Consider the following 14,536-nt stretch of genomic DNA (forward strand, 5'->3'; position numbering starts at 1 on the left):
AGAGATCCTATGGAAAGAAAACCAATCCAACTTAATTCTTTTCCTAAATTGTAGCTTCTATTCAAGTGTGATCAGCAAAGAAAACTTACTATCAAAACTGGGGATATGATATCACAATGACACTAACATCTAAGAAATCTTGGAAATAGGTATGAACACTATGGATTTTTTAAGTTTTGGAGTCAGTTTATAAGTTTACTTTGATCATTGACTGGTGCTAAGCCTTGCATGCTAAAAGCAATTCTTTACCTTGGGAAAAACAAATCCAGAAAATGATACAAGCTAAATGCAATCTCCAAAATTCCAGTACAATTTCTGTGCTTTTACAAACACATCTTAAGCTCAAAAGTGATAAAACATCACTTTCTTGTGCTATAAATCAACTCAGCCAAACTGCCCCTGGCTGTTTTTAACAGTTTCCTTTTATCTTGGCTAAAAGCTCCTTTTACTTGCCGAAGACAATTAGCTTTATTTGCAAATCCTTCAGCTTCAGATAATGGGACAATCAGTTCCTCTATTACAGCTTCGAAGATCTATTTGCTAAAAGCCTGCAACTATTTAAAGAACATTACCCACTTGAAGAGAAACACAGAACCACTTGCCATCAAGCTGAAACTGAAAGGAGCTGCCACAGATCCCAAATTCTTTCCTAATAATTGGAATGAGAGCAGCATATATGTGTCAGTCTGGTCCACCTATTAATAGTAATACTGCCATGCCCATGTGGATGCAGAATATCACAGAAACCACTCAGCACTCTTTATCCTGGAACGGGTTTCCTTCTTGGCAGGTAAAGATGAGGGAATGGATTTTATTGTAAATCACCTGAAATAATTCTGCAGCATACGCATATCTGCTAGGAGACATTACCAGGTGATATGAAAGTACAGTGATGTAACAGTTTTATTACTCACCAGTCTTTTTTTATTCCACACATCACAAAAAGCAAATAGTTTTGTTACCACTGACAATAACTTAAACTAAACAGATTCAGCTGAAATCAAGATAAAATCAGAATAACATTTCTAAAGCAGTGCCCAGCCCAGACATGCTAAATATTGTTATGACAATAACAGAAGTGGCCTCTAGCTTGGCATTCCTGATCTAAGAGTGGCTACAGCTATGTACTTCCACGGAGGTGATACAGAGATGACCTACCAAATGGAGACTGACAAGGCTTTAGCTTAAGAGGATCAGACTGGACACCAGGAAAACAAGAATTCTTTAGGAGAACAGCCCAGCACTGCATTCAGCAAAGTCACAGAGGGCCTGCTCTAGTGCTGATGAGAGCCCCACTTTCAGTGGGAGAATGGACTGGATGGCCAAGATTCTAAGACACAAAATATCTGGAGATTCTTATTGTATCCCCTTCCACACACACATATTGAATTGCTTCTTTCTCTTTTACTGCTTCGAGACAGTTTATACAAGAGCAGATTTTCTCTGCACACATTCTGGGGAGGTACTGCTCATCACAGCATCAAGATATAAGTAAATTCCTATAATAAATCTTTCCACGTACAATTTAATATAAAGGAAACTTTGCTCATCAAGCAAAGTTTAAAATGGAGTTTAATATAGCATTTAAAATGGCAATGCAGGGTGTTCTTCCAATATCCACACCTAACATGCAAAACCCCTGAAGAGTCAGTATCTGCAATATGACAAAAAGCCTCACTGAGTGCACGTATGCTTTGGCAGGTAAATAATTTACTGATGTCATTAGAAAATGAAAAATTGAGGACAAGCTGGGGAGGAAATAATATATATTTGAAAACATATAAATCATATAAATCGCTTTATGTTTATTAGCCTTGTAGGTAATACGGTAACTATACTTGTGCATTTCCTCATTCCAAAAATACTTCAGTGTTCCCTTGATCCATATGCTCTGAGCATGTCAGTAACTTCACCTATTGCTCCTATAAAATGGAAACAGAGGAAAGCTGCTCAGTACTGCCTAAACTCTTCAAGAAGTGGAACATCAACCCTGTCACGCTAATGTGCTAAAGTCAATTAGATTAGACTTTAAGACAGTGTTGCAAAAATTATACTACTCTGTATTTTATATACTTTGAACTTTGCATTGGATGGGAAACAAGAAAGTTTGATAAAAAATAATTCTCATCTTTCCTTAAAAAAAAAAAAATGCCCAGGATCAGAAAACTGTTTGTTGCAATCCATTTTCTCAAAATGGATTGTTCTCTCTCCCAGTTCCCAGAGTAAGGAATCCTATAATCCCACTGTATTTACCACAAATCATAGGCCCACTTAGTACAAAAATGATTACGGTGCACAGTGAAGTAAAACTTCTACTGGCAGTCTCCCAATTTGAATCACAAATGGAAATTTGAACCCGCACTGGAAAAAGAATTTCAGTTCCTTCTAGTGTAAAATACACTACAGCTTTAGATTCTGTGGAAGAATTGTCATTTGGTTGAGTTTTTTTGGGGGTTTTATATATGCAGAGTGGAAACAATCTTTATGCTCATATTTGTACAATTCTTAGCACGGTGTCAGCTAATTCACAGCTTGGGCTTTAAAACATTACAGCAACACAACAAACAAATAACAAACCATACATCATTATGGAAAATTCAATATATCCAATAGCACCTCACCTAGCTAGAGGTGAGATGCCTTTGAACTGGAAGCCATGCAAGCATATTAGCAGAAAACTGTACTTCATCTAGCAAGTCCAAGATGCCCACAGGGATCACCAGTTGGAGCACAGCACTGCACTAACCTGCCCATGCAGCTTCCAGTCAGCCACGGGCTCACATCCCCATGGCTCAGAGCCTGGAAGGCTGGGTCTGTCTGCAGAAAACTCTGTGGGAGCACTCAGATATTCAGAGCAGCACAAGCAGGCACTGAGACACAGAAGCCTCAGTTAAACGTTTCTCATTCTGCCACCACAGGTCTTCACATAAGCAGCTCAATCCAGATCCACTTGTAAGCTACAGCTACTCCATTCTGCTTTAGTGCAGCAAACTAGCCACTTATTCCCTAGAAATTCCCTTAAAAGTTACACCACTTTGGCACACTAAATAGGCTGTTAAAAAGTAAAACAAAAGAACTGAAATTTGCACCATTATGATACCAACTTTTCCAGAGCTTCAGAGCACTGAAACTCAAAGAAACATTACAGGAGTAGTAGTATCTTTTTAAAGTGCTCCATGTATCAGTCTCAAAGGGAAAACAAAGACAAATTCCAAGACAAAAGGCTACATCAAATCATCTTTCTGGGTACTAGAGCAATAAATGGCACCACAGATGCCTTTAGTTTCTTAACACCAAGTGTTAGGAATTCCAAGTCAGACCTAATTCACACATTAAAAGAAACCAAATCTGAGTTACATATGGAAACAGACTGCTACATTCTCCAAACAATATTCATTCTGTCTTGTGACAGCACAATAAGCAGAATGAATGCATTAAAGGAACTACCAGATTTTCAGGCACAAAAATTAAGTGCCTTAGACATTATTGTGTGCTATTTTGTGGTATTACTGGATGCAAGTATAAGAACAAAACCAGATACATGCATTTCTTGATTCAACTTCCCAAAAAAACACTTAGTGGTACAAAGGATGACTGTACTCTCCATTACTGGTGCAATATCCTCCTCACGGAGATCCAGTGCTCTATGTTTTGTCAATAGACAAAAACTACAGCTTAGGTGCAGTCAAAAATCACCATCTGCTAGTTAAACAAACAAATATATTTATAAGCGCATACATTTGAGGGAGAGAAGATTTCACTCATGCAGAAGGAGCCTGGTAGATAAATCCTGGAGATCTGGCGCATTCTACAATACAAGAAACTGTAGCATAATCATTATTTCCTTCAATGGTTCTTAGCTGTTCCAAGATCACTGCTCACGTGGCAACTCTAAATGCCATACATTAAATGCCTTGTAAATCAGACTGCCAAGATGAGATTTTTAACTGCAGAATTGAGTCAAATTAAGGTAGTTCAGTAGCTGTCAGGATGAAGGAAATGTCAATTCTGACCTGTTGCTTTTAAAGAAATCCAGGAGAATAGAGAACAGCTAGCAGAAGGGTTCACTGCTTGCCAGAAATTGTAGGAAACATTCATGCATTCCCTCCCAGTGTACAGGGACTTTCTAACTCCACCTTTCAAAGTCAGACAGAAACTGCAGTAAAATTCAAAGCGGCTCACACCACCTAAAAAGCACAGCACTGCATTCTAAAGAGAAATGTCTTCAGAGGCCTAATCTGGCATTCAAATGTTGGGCATGACCCACTGTAAACAATATGTTTTATGTAAGCTTTAACCAAAACCATACCCTGTTTTCTACATTCCGACAATCTTGGATTGCTTAGGTCACTGGCACAAAATTGCAGCTTTCTTCAGCACAGTCAGCCCCATGGGTCAACTTGATGCCTTTGAAATATTATTAGCTATAGTTTCTGAAACTGTAACCGTAACTGTCTTCCACAAAAATGCTTACAAAGTTCCCTAGAATGAATCCAGGCTATTTTATTTTCATTTCTGCTGCTGCTTTTTTCTTCATCTATGAAGCTTTACCTTCTTAATTTTACTCTGAAGTTAAAGAGGCTGAAAATTATTATTATAATGCATGATAGTACAATCAGGACCTATAATCCCACCTTAACTTTCATACACACACTTCCCATGGTACAGTATTTTCTAGAAATCTCTATCCCTCTGGTGACTGCAGCTAATCTTCAGAAACAGAGCCATAAGGCAGGAATGAAGTCTTACAAATTAGGCTTCAGCCTGAGCCAGCTGCTTTTTCCTAGCATTATTCCCTTTATGACCATCTGTCCCACCTGCTAATGTATTTTTACCCTCACCCAGCCCCTCCACTACAATGATTTGCCATTCTGGCTGACACACAAATATCAATGGAAAGGAACCTGGAGTAAATCCAACTTTGTGCCACCCAGTATTTGGAGCTTTGGTAAGGTACTTGCTTGACTGCTGGTATAATTAAATCTGCCTTAAGTCTGCTTTAGTTTATGCCAAGCTCACCTGTGACCCAAACGCTACCAGAGTTTGTTGTCACTCTGTCTGCCTTCAGGACTGCCTCGGAGAGTGAAAGACACATTTCAGTTTGGTTACACAAGAGTCCTCTCTTGTAAAGCAATTCTTGTTTGCAAATACTCCAGCACACTCTGCTGAATTAATCTACTGAGATCTATCTATTTATTGAAGGTGATTCACAAAACAACCCTTGCACTCCAGACTTGTGGTTTCAAAACTGGCTGCATGCCTGTTTTTGTCAACATTTTTCAAATCAGACCTTCTGGCTGAAAAGTCATCCTGAATTTTCCTCCTTGGGGAGAATTGCCAGAGAGACACAACACAAAGAAATAAGGAAGAGAAGAACTGGGAAGGGCTAAGAATGAGGAAATAGAAATTAAATGAAATGTTGCTACACAGCAAAGTTCTGTAGTCATGGACTCTCAAGAATTCTTCGCTGTTTTCAATGAGACCAGTATCAGAATAAACCTTATCAAAGAGTCCAATATATTTATTGCAGCATTAATTTTTCATATCTGTTTAAAGCCTGACAACTGAAGGGGAAATAATTACTTTAGCATAATTCAGAAGACTTCACAGCAGTGGCACTGCCCAAAAAAATCAGGAAGAACATGACACTTACAAAGCATATCATTATAATTTCATCTCATGTACTACTGACAATAGTCAGAAATAACAGGAACGGAACTGCTGAAAAAACATGAGTTTTTCTGAGTATTACTTTCATATTTCTGCAAAATATAGATAAGATTTTTTAAAGACTGTAAATCAGGGAATAAGAGAGAAAAATAATTACAGATGTGTGACAAAGAATGAAGGCAAAAGACGTAACAAAGACAGGAAAAAAGGAAATTAGGACAGATGTAGAATTCAAAGGAGCACATGCTGACAGGCTCTGCACTTTCAACAGAAAACTGGAAACTGACATCTGTATCCATACAGTTTTTAAAATGAGCACTTGGTTACTAGCGTTGCATTCAGGAAGGAGACAGAAGAAAAGAATGGTATCTTAACTGAGCTCATTTCTAAGCAAAAGATTAAAATAAAAAGAGAGGGATGTAATTTCACATCAGTTCCTGGCAGCTGCTCAGCATTCCTTACTATCATAGCCCTGTTTGTTGTGGAGTGCTGATAATGTTCCAGAGTTGCAGTGCTTTGGAGTCCTGCAATCCCTAGCTCTGCAATTTCAGGATCAATGGAAAAACTTTCTTCTGAAGACCATTTAGACATACCTTGAAAGATTCAGTCACTTCCTTTCCTGTTTCTCCTGAATATCCTCCACCTGTGCACTCATTCTGGCAGCCCTAGAAAAAATAAAACCAGAACAAATCAAATTCAATGCACATTACAGGAAAGTTGATACACATTCAGTTAATTAATTTCAGAGACAGACTGAGAGATCAGACTTTGTCATCAGTAAATATATTAGCAAGAACTTTGTGGTAAGTTCTTAGCACAACTTTACATCTTTGGGGATCTCAGTTTTACTTCAGTTGCTGTATTTTGTGCAGCTGCATTTCAGGGCTTTATATATGTATTTATATATGTAAGACACATATACACACATAACATCCTAGATTAGATTATCACTCTGTAGTGTAGAAGGTTATGGACAACCTCACAAGTTTTTTATTCAGAGCTTAATAAAAAAATTGGGTTTTTAATCAATTCCATCAGAGCAAAGTTTCTCTACTAAAGTATCTACCTAACAGCTTAGCTTTTGCCTTTTTTAAAAGAAGGCTGACTAGGCAGAATGGAAGAAAAAAGAAAGAATTGGTTTCATTAAATCCTTCATTAAACAAAGACAGTAATAAGGAATGCTCCCCTATATGAATAAATCATGAGAATATTTTGCATTATATACAATGTTGAACTTCAGGCTTCTGAAAAGGAACTGGAAGATGGGAAAAAAAAAAAAAAAAGGAGTGTTCCCAGCATCCTTCTGTTCAACAACAGACAGGTGCAAACCATCCACCAGAGAACAAGATTCTCAGCTCCCACAGCATCAAGTTATCATCTCTGTGGACCCTCCTGCACTGCCTGTACCTTCCCTGCCAGTAGCACGTAAATGCATGTTATGCCCAACAGCATAAGGAGACAAAGACAGCCCTGACAGGTCTCCTTGTTTCCCAGCAGCCTTTAGGAAGCAGCTGAAAAGGTGAAATGGGTGCAGGGGCTTGGGAGAGGGAAGAAGGCACCAGGAGCAAGAGGCTGGGGTGATGGGCCATGAAGGAGGATGGCTGGGATGATTGCATAAGGGAGCACAGCTTGAAAGATGGAGAGGACTTGGTGGCTGTCTCTCAGCCTTGCTGCATCTTGGGTGGGAACTCCCAGTCCAGGCAGGAAAGCCCCAGATCAAAGGTATGGTCCCCTTAAGAAAAGATGCAGAGAAAACCTTTCATGGTAAGAAAAGATGCAGAGAAAACCTTTCATGGTCAGCCTGATATCCCAACTCTTCACAGGGAGCAGCCCTCACCCCACAGGGAGGGCTGGTGCAGGTGGACAGCAGTGTCAGGGACACAGCAGCCACCTCTCCTGCAGCAGCCACCAAAATGTGGGGCTAAGGCTGGGACCACATGGATCACAGGCTGGGAAGCATGACACACATAAAGCAAACAACATGATTCTTTTCCCTTTTTACAGATCTTGGGAATATGGTAAGACATACCAAAAAAAAAAAAAAAAGAAATATCTTCAGTGGACCTTACACAGATCATAGCCTTGCTACCAACAAAAAGTAAAAGCAAACGCCCAGCCACAGCAGATCTCGCTTCCTCTCCACTTCCCCCCAGGGAGCCCCCCTCATCCCTCCTGCTGCCTTTTCTCAGCTTTAACCCTTCTGTTCCTCCTTTTTTGTCACTCTCTATAGCAAGGCAGGCAATCGTGGCTACAGGACCCTCCCTATCCACTAAAAGAGAATATGCCAAGAGAGATCATAAATCTCTTTACAGTATCCCAGTATGGCTTATCCTTCATTAAAAATATGTTTTATTTGCCTTAAAGCTTAGGGTTTTCTGCACCAGAAAAACAAGACTTTGGCAGAACATGCACAGGCCTTCAGTGGCAGACCCAAGCAGGACTAAAGTTTTACCCAAAGTGAAAGACACTGAATAATAACAGGTCCTTGCTTTACTTGTAATTTTTCAAATACTTCCAAATCCACTGGTAAAATCCCAGGAAGCCTTCATGACACCATCAGTTGACAGTAGTGAAGTATTCCACAAACAAATTCAGCCAACTGATTTTTCTTTGCAATGAATTAGGATGGAGAGTGTGCTGGCTACCAGCTAACAGGATGGGAATTGCCAGCTGTGGAAGAAGAATATCTTAAAGAGCTCCAGCTCCTTTGCTGGCTTTTGTCAATATCCAGTATGCTAAGTTGGATTTGCTAATAATAATTACTGGTGACAGCAAATACTGACAAGTACTCAACCATTATGCTTCAGTTTCTTCCTGTTGCTGCTTTATGCAGTTGCCCCAAAGCAAGAGTTGGCATTAACAAAGAGGACTGAAGCTGGATACAGCTTAATATTCTCTTTCATGATCTTTTTTAAAGATACCAAGCTTGCATGTGAATTTGAAGCACAGACCACCTACAGGAACAGCCCCTGGGGGCTCCATCGTGTTGCCCTTCAGTTCAAGATTACCACTGAACTCAGCAAGTCAACTGTCCAATTTCTGGGCACATGCCATGGGGCCAATCCTGTTCTCCACTAAGTCATTATTTTTTACAGATCTAACTCATATTTAAAGCAAGTAGCTAACTGCCTTTGTCAGCCACACTGAGATTAAACTGAGTTAATCCCTCCTTTCTTATTTCTAGAAAGAAATACCACAATTACTTTCTAATTAATGAAGTCATATCTTAATGGTTCCATGGCTTACAAATCTGAAACATGTTGCTAAATGCAATAGGGAAAACTGCTCCCTGGTTTAGTGCCAACATTTCCAAGGGAAATATGCCAAGCATAAATTTGCCCTTTGTGTATAATAGCATGGTAGATTTAAAACTGCCTCCATTAAAACACTGATGCTATCCCTAAAGATACATTTCAGCCAGTGAGTCAATAACTTCTGAGAAGTCACTCAAGACTCAAGTAGCTGTCCCATTACACAAGCATGACATTATTTCCTTTGTTGTGCTGTAGAGATATCAGTGTTTTCTCTGTGGTATATGTAACTGCTTTTTCTAAATAGGAAACAGAAGAGTATTTCAAAGTTTTCTTTCATAAATACTGAAATCACACACTGTAAATTACATTACTGTAAAGCTTGTATGAGAAAAAGATGTAAAGTCTTAAAAGAGATTAAACTTGGTTTAAAAATGGGGTTTATATGTCATTTTATCACTGTGAAATACTACCAAAATAAAGACCTGCTGAACAGTAATTCTGATATTATTTTTACAGAAGACCTCAATGCTGAAATGACCATTATAAATCCTTTAGCATTGAGAGAAGTAATCACAATACACTCAGCTGGGTAACAGTGCTCCCTCACATTAGCACGTAGTTCCAACCTAACTCTTATACAAGGCAGAGGTAAAGCCTCAGGTGGGAATTTGTGTATGGAATATTTACTGGCCCTTTGGGCAAATTTTAGGCTTAACAGTTGTCACCTGCACTCCTGCTAGAGCTTTCCCAAACCTGGACATTCAACTCCTGCACTTGGGTCCTCAGGCTGCCTTAGACATACACATCTTCAACATCTTCTAGCATCATGATGCTGCAGGCAATGCTTTCCCTGCTGTCTTTGGCACACCTTATCTACCTCTTCTGTGCAGTCAGATCATTCAGCCTTCTGCTACAAAAATAGGCTCATCTCCTCCCTGAACTCCCCAGGCTTCCCAGACTGCATGAGCGTGCCTTAGCATTTCCTGTGCCTTCACACTTAGGGGCTTTTAAGACACTCAGCAGAAGCATCAGTGTCTTTGTTCTCGCTTGGGACTGTCTGTTCTATAAACTGCAGCTCCACCAGGTGCTTTGTCAAACTGCTGTGCTTGGGGTTTAGCTACTCCTTCTCATTGGCTCATCTTCAGTTATGAAACAGGAACTGAAGATTACCAGAAGCTTCATCACTGTGATCTCCAGCTGCAAACTGCATTTCTTTAATCTATAGTGTATGAGATAACTTCTTTTTTAAATAAAGTCACCAGTTCTCAAAATAATTTCCAGCTACCTTTATATGCCACATACTTTGCCACTCTTTCTCAAAGAAAACTAATTCTTTAATCAGTTATCTGTTCACTGTTGTTTGAGAACTCTTCTGACCACCAGGGAAGAGAAAACTTCCCCTAACAGAGGGCAAGAGTAAAGAAATAAATTGAAAATATTGTCTACGGAGCTCACACTTTCAGCTAGGAAATCATATTGGATGCTTTTCAAAACAATTCAAGTTCTGCAGCTTCACAAAATCCTTAGTCATCTTTTTAGGTTTTTTCCAGTCACCTGTGTGAAGTCCCCCACAGACAGCTCCAATGTCTCCACTCTGAGGGAGATGCCCATCAACAGCACCAGTGCCCTAGTAGAGTACTACCAGTGACAAGGAACATATGGAAACCTAATTTCATGCCCATTAAAGAATTGCAGACAGTGTTTTTTTGGGCAAGCATTGGCTATTCATGGAGGTCAAGAATGTAAAGAAACTAAACAAGCCACGAATACACAGCAATGACTCCACAGAGTTCCTTCTACCAAAGCAAACTCATCTCCTGCTATAAACACCATCCTACCTTGGAGCATTCATTAGGCCCCAAAAAAGATGGATGAGAAATTTCCTCTCAGTCAGAAGTCATATAAAAGACAATTTTCAGTGACTAAAGTCCTTTCTTGAGACATTTCTCCAAGCTAAAACAGTGTCTTACTGGTTTTTTCCCCATGCCTGCTCCTGGCTACTAAGTGTCTAAGAAATATTTCATGCTCTAATTTGCACTGGAAGGATAATGAAATTAGAACACTTGCCAGATTGCAGGAATACAGCTGATCAATAAATCCAATACATGACTCACACTCTGGTACTGCCTACAGGCAAGCCAAATGAGGTGTGTGATGACAGGTACTTTGTCATTCACAGCCATACAAACCAGAGCTGCCTTTATGCTCCAGGTATAAAATAGAATGCAATGTGCACAAATGCCATATATTCTGTGTATTGATACAGTTACACAAAAACACTTCCATGATTCTGAAACAGCTTTTATCTGTCCCTAGGAAATGTTAATACAATTTGGCAGCCACATCATATAAAAGATGAATTTGCAGAAAAGAAACCCACTAATAATGTTCACAGCTTAAGAAAAAAAACAAACCAAAACCAAACCAAAATAAAAAACCCCACACACACTGTCAGAATGAGAGAAGTTGCTGAAGAGCCAAACGATATAATACTATTTTTAATATAAACTATTTTTTTTATTTATTTAATGAAAGATTTCCATAGCTTTAGAAGCTCATTTATGGAAGCCAAGATTCAGGCAAGTTTATCTCAGCTCTCATGGCAGTAAGTGCATGATATAAAAGCATTTTAATCCTGTCTTTATACTGCAGATATGTGAACATGAACATACACATGTCTGTGCTACCATGCAAGTGTCACCAAATCCATTTGTTGGGCAAGACCATTTACACAATTTACAGAGCTAGTTTCTGCACTTCCAGTATATTTTTTAAGACTTTTCCTCCTTACACAGATCTTCCCTGATGCCCTGGCATTATCACCTTACTGCAGCTGCTTGTTCAACCTTGGGCTGGCTCTAATGTTGATTAAACAGAGCAATGACAGCATACAACAAAGAAAAAACACAAGGCAACTAGTGTAGCAGAAAAAGAAGGCTTCCACACTATTTAATAATAACTTTGCTTCACAGTGAAGGCATTGGGGCTTAGAAAATACGAGAGGTTTTATGTCCAAGAAAGCTGCATTACATGAAATAAGGTTGAATTGAAATAGATTGTAATTAAATGAGTCCAAAAAACAGTGCACTTATCCCTGATGTAAGCAGTTTATTTGCTTTAATTTAAACCAGTTTAATTGGTTTGACTAAAACTGAAATAGGTTCTTCTTAAAATAAGCATCACTATTTTTATTATACTTAAATAAAAGAATTCAGATTATATGAGCACAGCTTACTGGTTAGAAAAACCTTAAAACAGAGACCATCAAGAAGTGGAAACATTCAGCTAGTCCACCCAAGACTCATGTTTAATAACATCTATAGCTGTATCACACCTGTAAAAGCAGACAAACTTGGTTCCACAAAAACAAATAAATGCAGAACAATATTTGCAATATAAAGCCATTGCAAGCAGAACTCTGGTGAAAAACCTCTCATAAGACTAATGTCAGTTTTTTTACTCAGTGCTTAAATTAATATTTGAGTAAGTTCAATAATGCTTGAACTGATGCAGAAGAAAGCTTGTCTCTGTTCACTTGAGAGATAGCAAGGCTAAGCAAGGTGAAGGAGTTCTACTCCTGAAGCCCAGAAAGAATGTGTTCCTGACAAGCTGAATTACCAAGAACCCTAAAGGAACAAAGAGATCAGCAGAAGTAGAAAACAAATTAATTTGCTGAAACTAACCCTAAGGAGAACCTGCCCAGGGATCTATTCAGCTTCAGGCTGAATTAATTTTGTCACAAATTTAAGAAAAATTTATAGTATGAGCTGTGAATTACAATCATACACCATGGAGTCTGAAATGTGATTGTTCCCAACTGAAAGATACTGAAAACCTCCCACCAGTCCCATACAACGCAAGTCATAAAGCAGTTGTAATATCTGTGTGGTGCCCCTTTATTCTATAGTCTGTTTGGTCTTAATCCATTTCTTGCACATCCACACAATTTTCCTTCGTATTTTCTTTGCAAAAATAGGCAAGTACTCTAAAGAAATCCTCTTTACAAATGGCCTCCAAGTGCAGTGTGCTTTAACCTTGATTTCTAAGTGCACTGCTCACACTGTTCTTGATTCTTTTCCTTCCTATGACCCTTCTATTGCTCTATCACTCCCCAGTGCCATTTCCTCTGTCTTCACAGTTTACTGGCTTTTTCCTTCTGATTTGGAAAAACAGCCTCGTACAATGAGGGGAAGAGGCAGATGACCTAATGGAGCTCTTCCATCTCCAACTCCTATGCACAGTGCCTCTAAGTGACTCTTTTGTTGGTTTGTTTGTCCCTTCTAGCATAATTAGGTTTTTAACAAGTGCATTGTTTGCTAGAATGGCATGAACGAAAACATGTTAAAGCAACCAGCTGGATCTAGTTGACCTATAAATTCATCTTCCTGTTTTCTAACTAGATAGTGTCTCATGGCTTTATGATAAAGTGGTTGCTCAAACAAAATAAATTGAATTCTGAAAGACACCACAGTTTTATTGCGTTCAGGCCTGGTTCTTTGATAGGAGATCTTTTGCATCAAACTGGCAACAAGAAAGGGTATAAATGTTATTACATGCTTTCCCCTAGCACTGTAGCAGGGTTTTGTTCTTTATCACAAGCCTGGGTTCATTATGTTTTCTCTAACATTTTTCTTTCCTCATGTATTCTATAATGCCAGGTACTGAATTAGCATTTTTAGTTTTTTTTAGTAAAATTAAGCAGGATGCACTTTTAACTGCACTGTTATACCAGAAAAGATAAGCCTAAGCACAAAAGGAACAGTTTGTTTTCCTTGAAGATTCAGTTACACTGACTGTATTTTTTATTCTGAAACAGCTGTACAGATAAATGACAGATCTGATTTAAAGATGCATAAAACGTAGCTTGCAATTTATTTGTGAAATTGCCTGATAGTGGAAACTCCACACAGATTCTGCAGCTGATGACCAAGGCAATTGGCTTTATGCAATTACCAAATGAAAATATAAATAACATGAAGGCATAGAGAGCAGAAACAAATCAAATCATTGTCTGAAGAGTTACTGAGGGCTTAGAACTGGAAGCAAACAATTTAGTGCAGGAGACCAAAGCTTCTGCAGTTTGCAATAAATCATTGTAAACTCCTGGGGGGGAAAAACCCAACTAAACCACAGCAAAGACAGTGATGGATTCCAAAATGAGAACTGACATGCTCAAAGGAAAAAGCTAGCAGACAAAAACCTGTTTTTAAGGACACAGTCTTGTTTGCAAGCTCCTTCATAACTACAGCAGCACCAGGAGAAGCACGAGGTCAGGCCTGAATCACTGGCCTGTATAAGGGGTCATTTGTAGCTATTCTCAGAGTGCTCAGACCGTGTCCCATTTAAGTCCATTCTGCACTGGAATAAAGGTTTACATAAGACACTGAAGAAAGATGAATGACACACTGAAAACAAAAGTTCTGTGGAGGAAAAAACAGAATAGCTTTTGGAGGAAGAAGGACTTACTTTTTTCCCCATAAATCCTGTGTACATTCCCACTAGAGATCACAGAACAGTAACTTACACAGCTGGCTCTCAAATGCAAGTGCACATGTGGTTGCTAGTGTGTAAAGGGCTGACACAGGCTGGCTTGATACCACACCTAGCCCTGG

General features: G+C 39.0%; 1 protein-coding gene across 3 annotated transcripts in view; it reads right to left on the bottom strand.

Moving 5' to 3' along the window:
• BCAT1 (branched chain amino acid transaminase 1) overlaps nucleotides 1-14,536 on the bottom strand; it is a 69,267-nt gene that overhangs the window by 33,033 nt on the left and 21,698 nt on the right. For all 3 annotated transcript variants that reach the window (XM_086885485.1, XM_086885484.1, XM_086885483.1), the window contains one exon: nucleotides 6,264-6,335. Coding sequence is in view for 2 of the 3 variants with exons in the window: in XM_086885484.1 (XP_086741610.1) it covers nucleotides 6,264-6,335 (72 nt within the window). In the remaining variant the exon portion in view is untranslated. The remainder of the gene's footprint in view (nucleotides 1-6,263; nucleotides 6,336-14,536) is intronic.

Source organism: Cyanistes caeruleus, chromosome 4 (assembly GCF_971803275.1).
Source record: "Cyanistes caeruleus chromosome 4, bCyaCae1.hap1.1, whole genome shotgun sequence".
NCBI classification, from domain to species: domain Eukaryota; kingdom Metazoa; phylum Chordata; class Aves; order Passeriformes; family Paridae; genus Cyanistes; species Cyanistes caeruleus.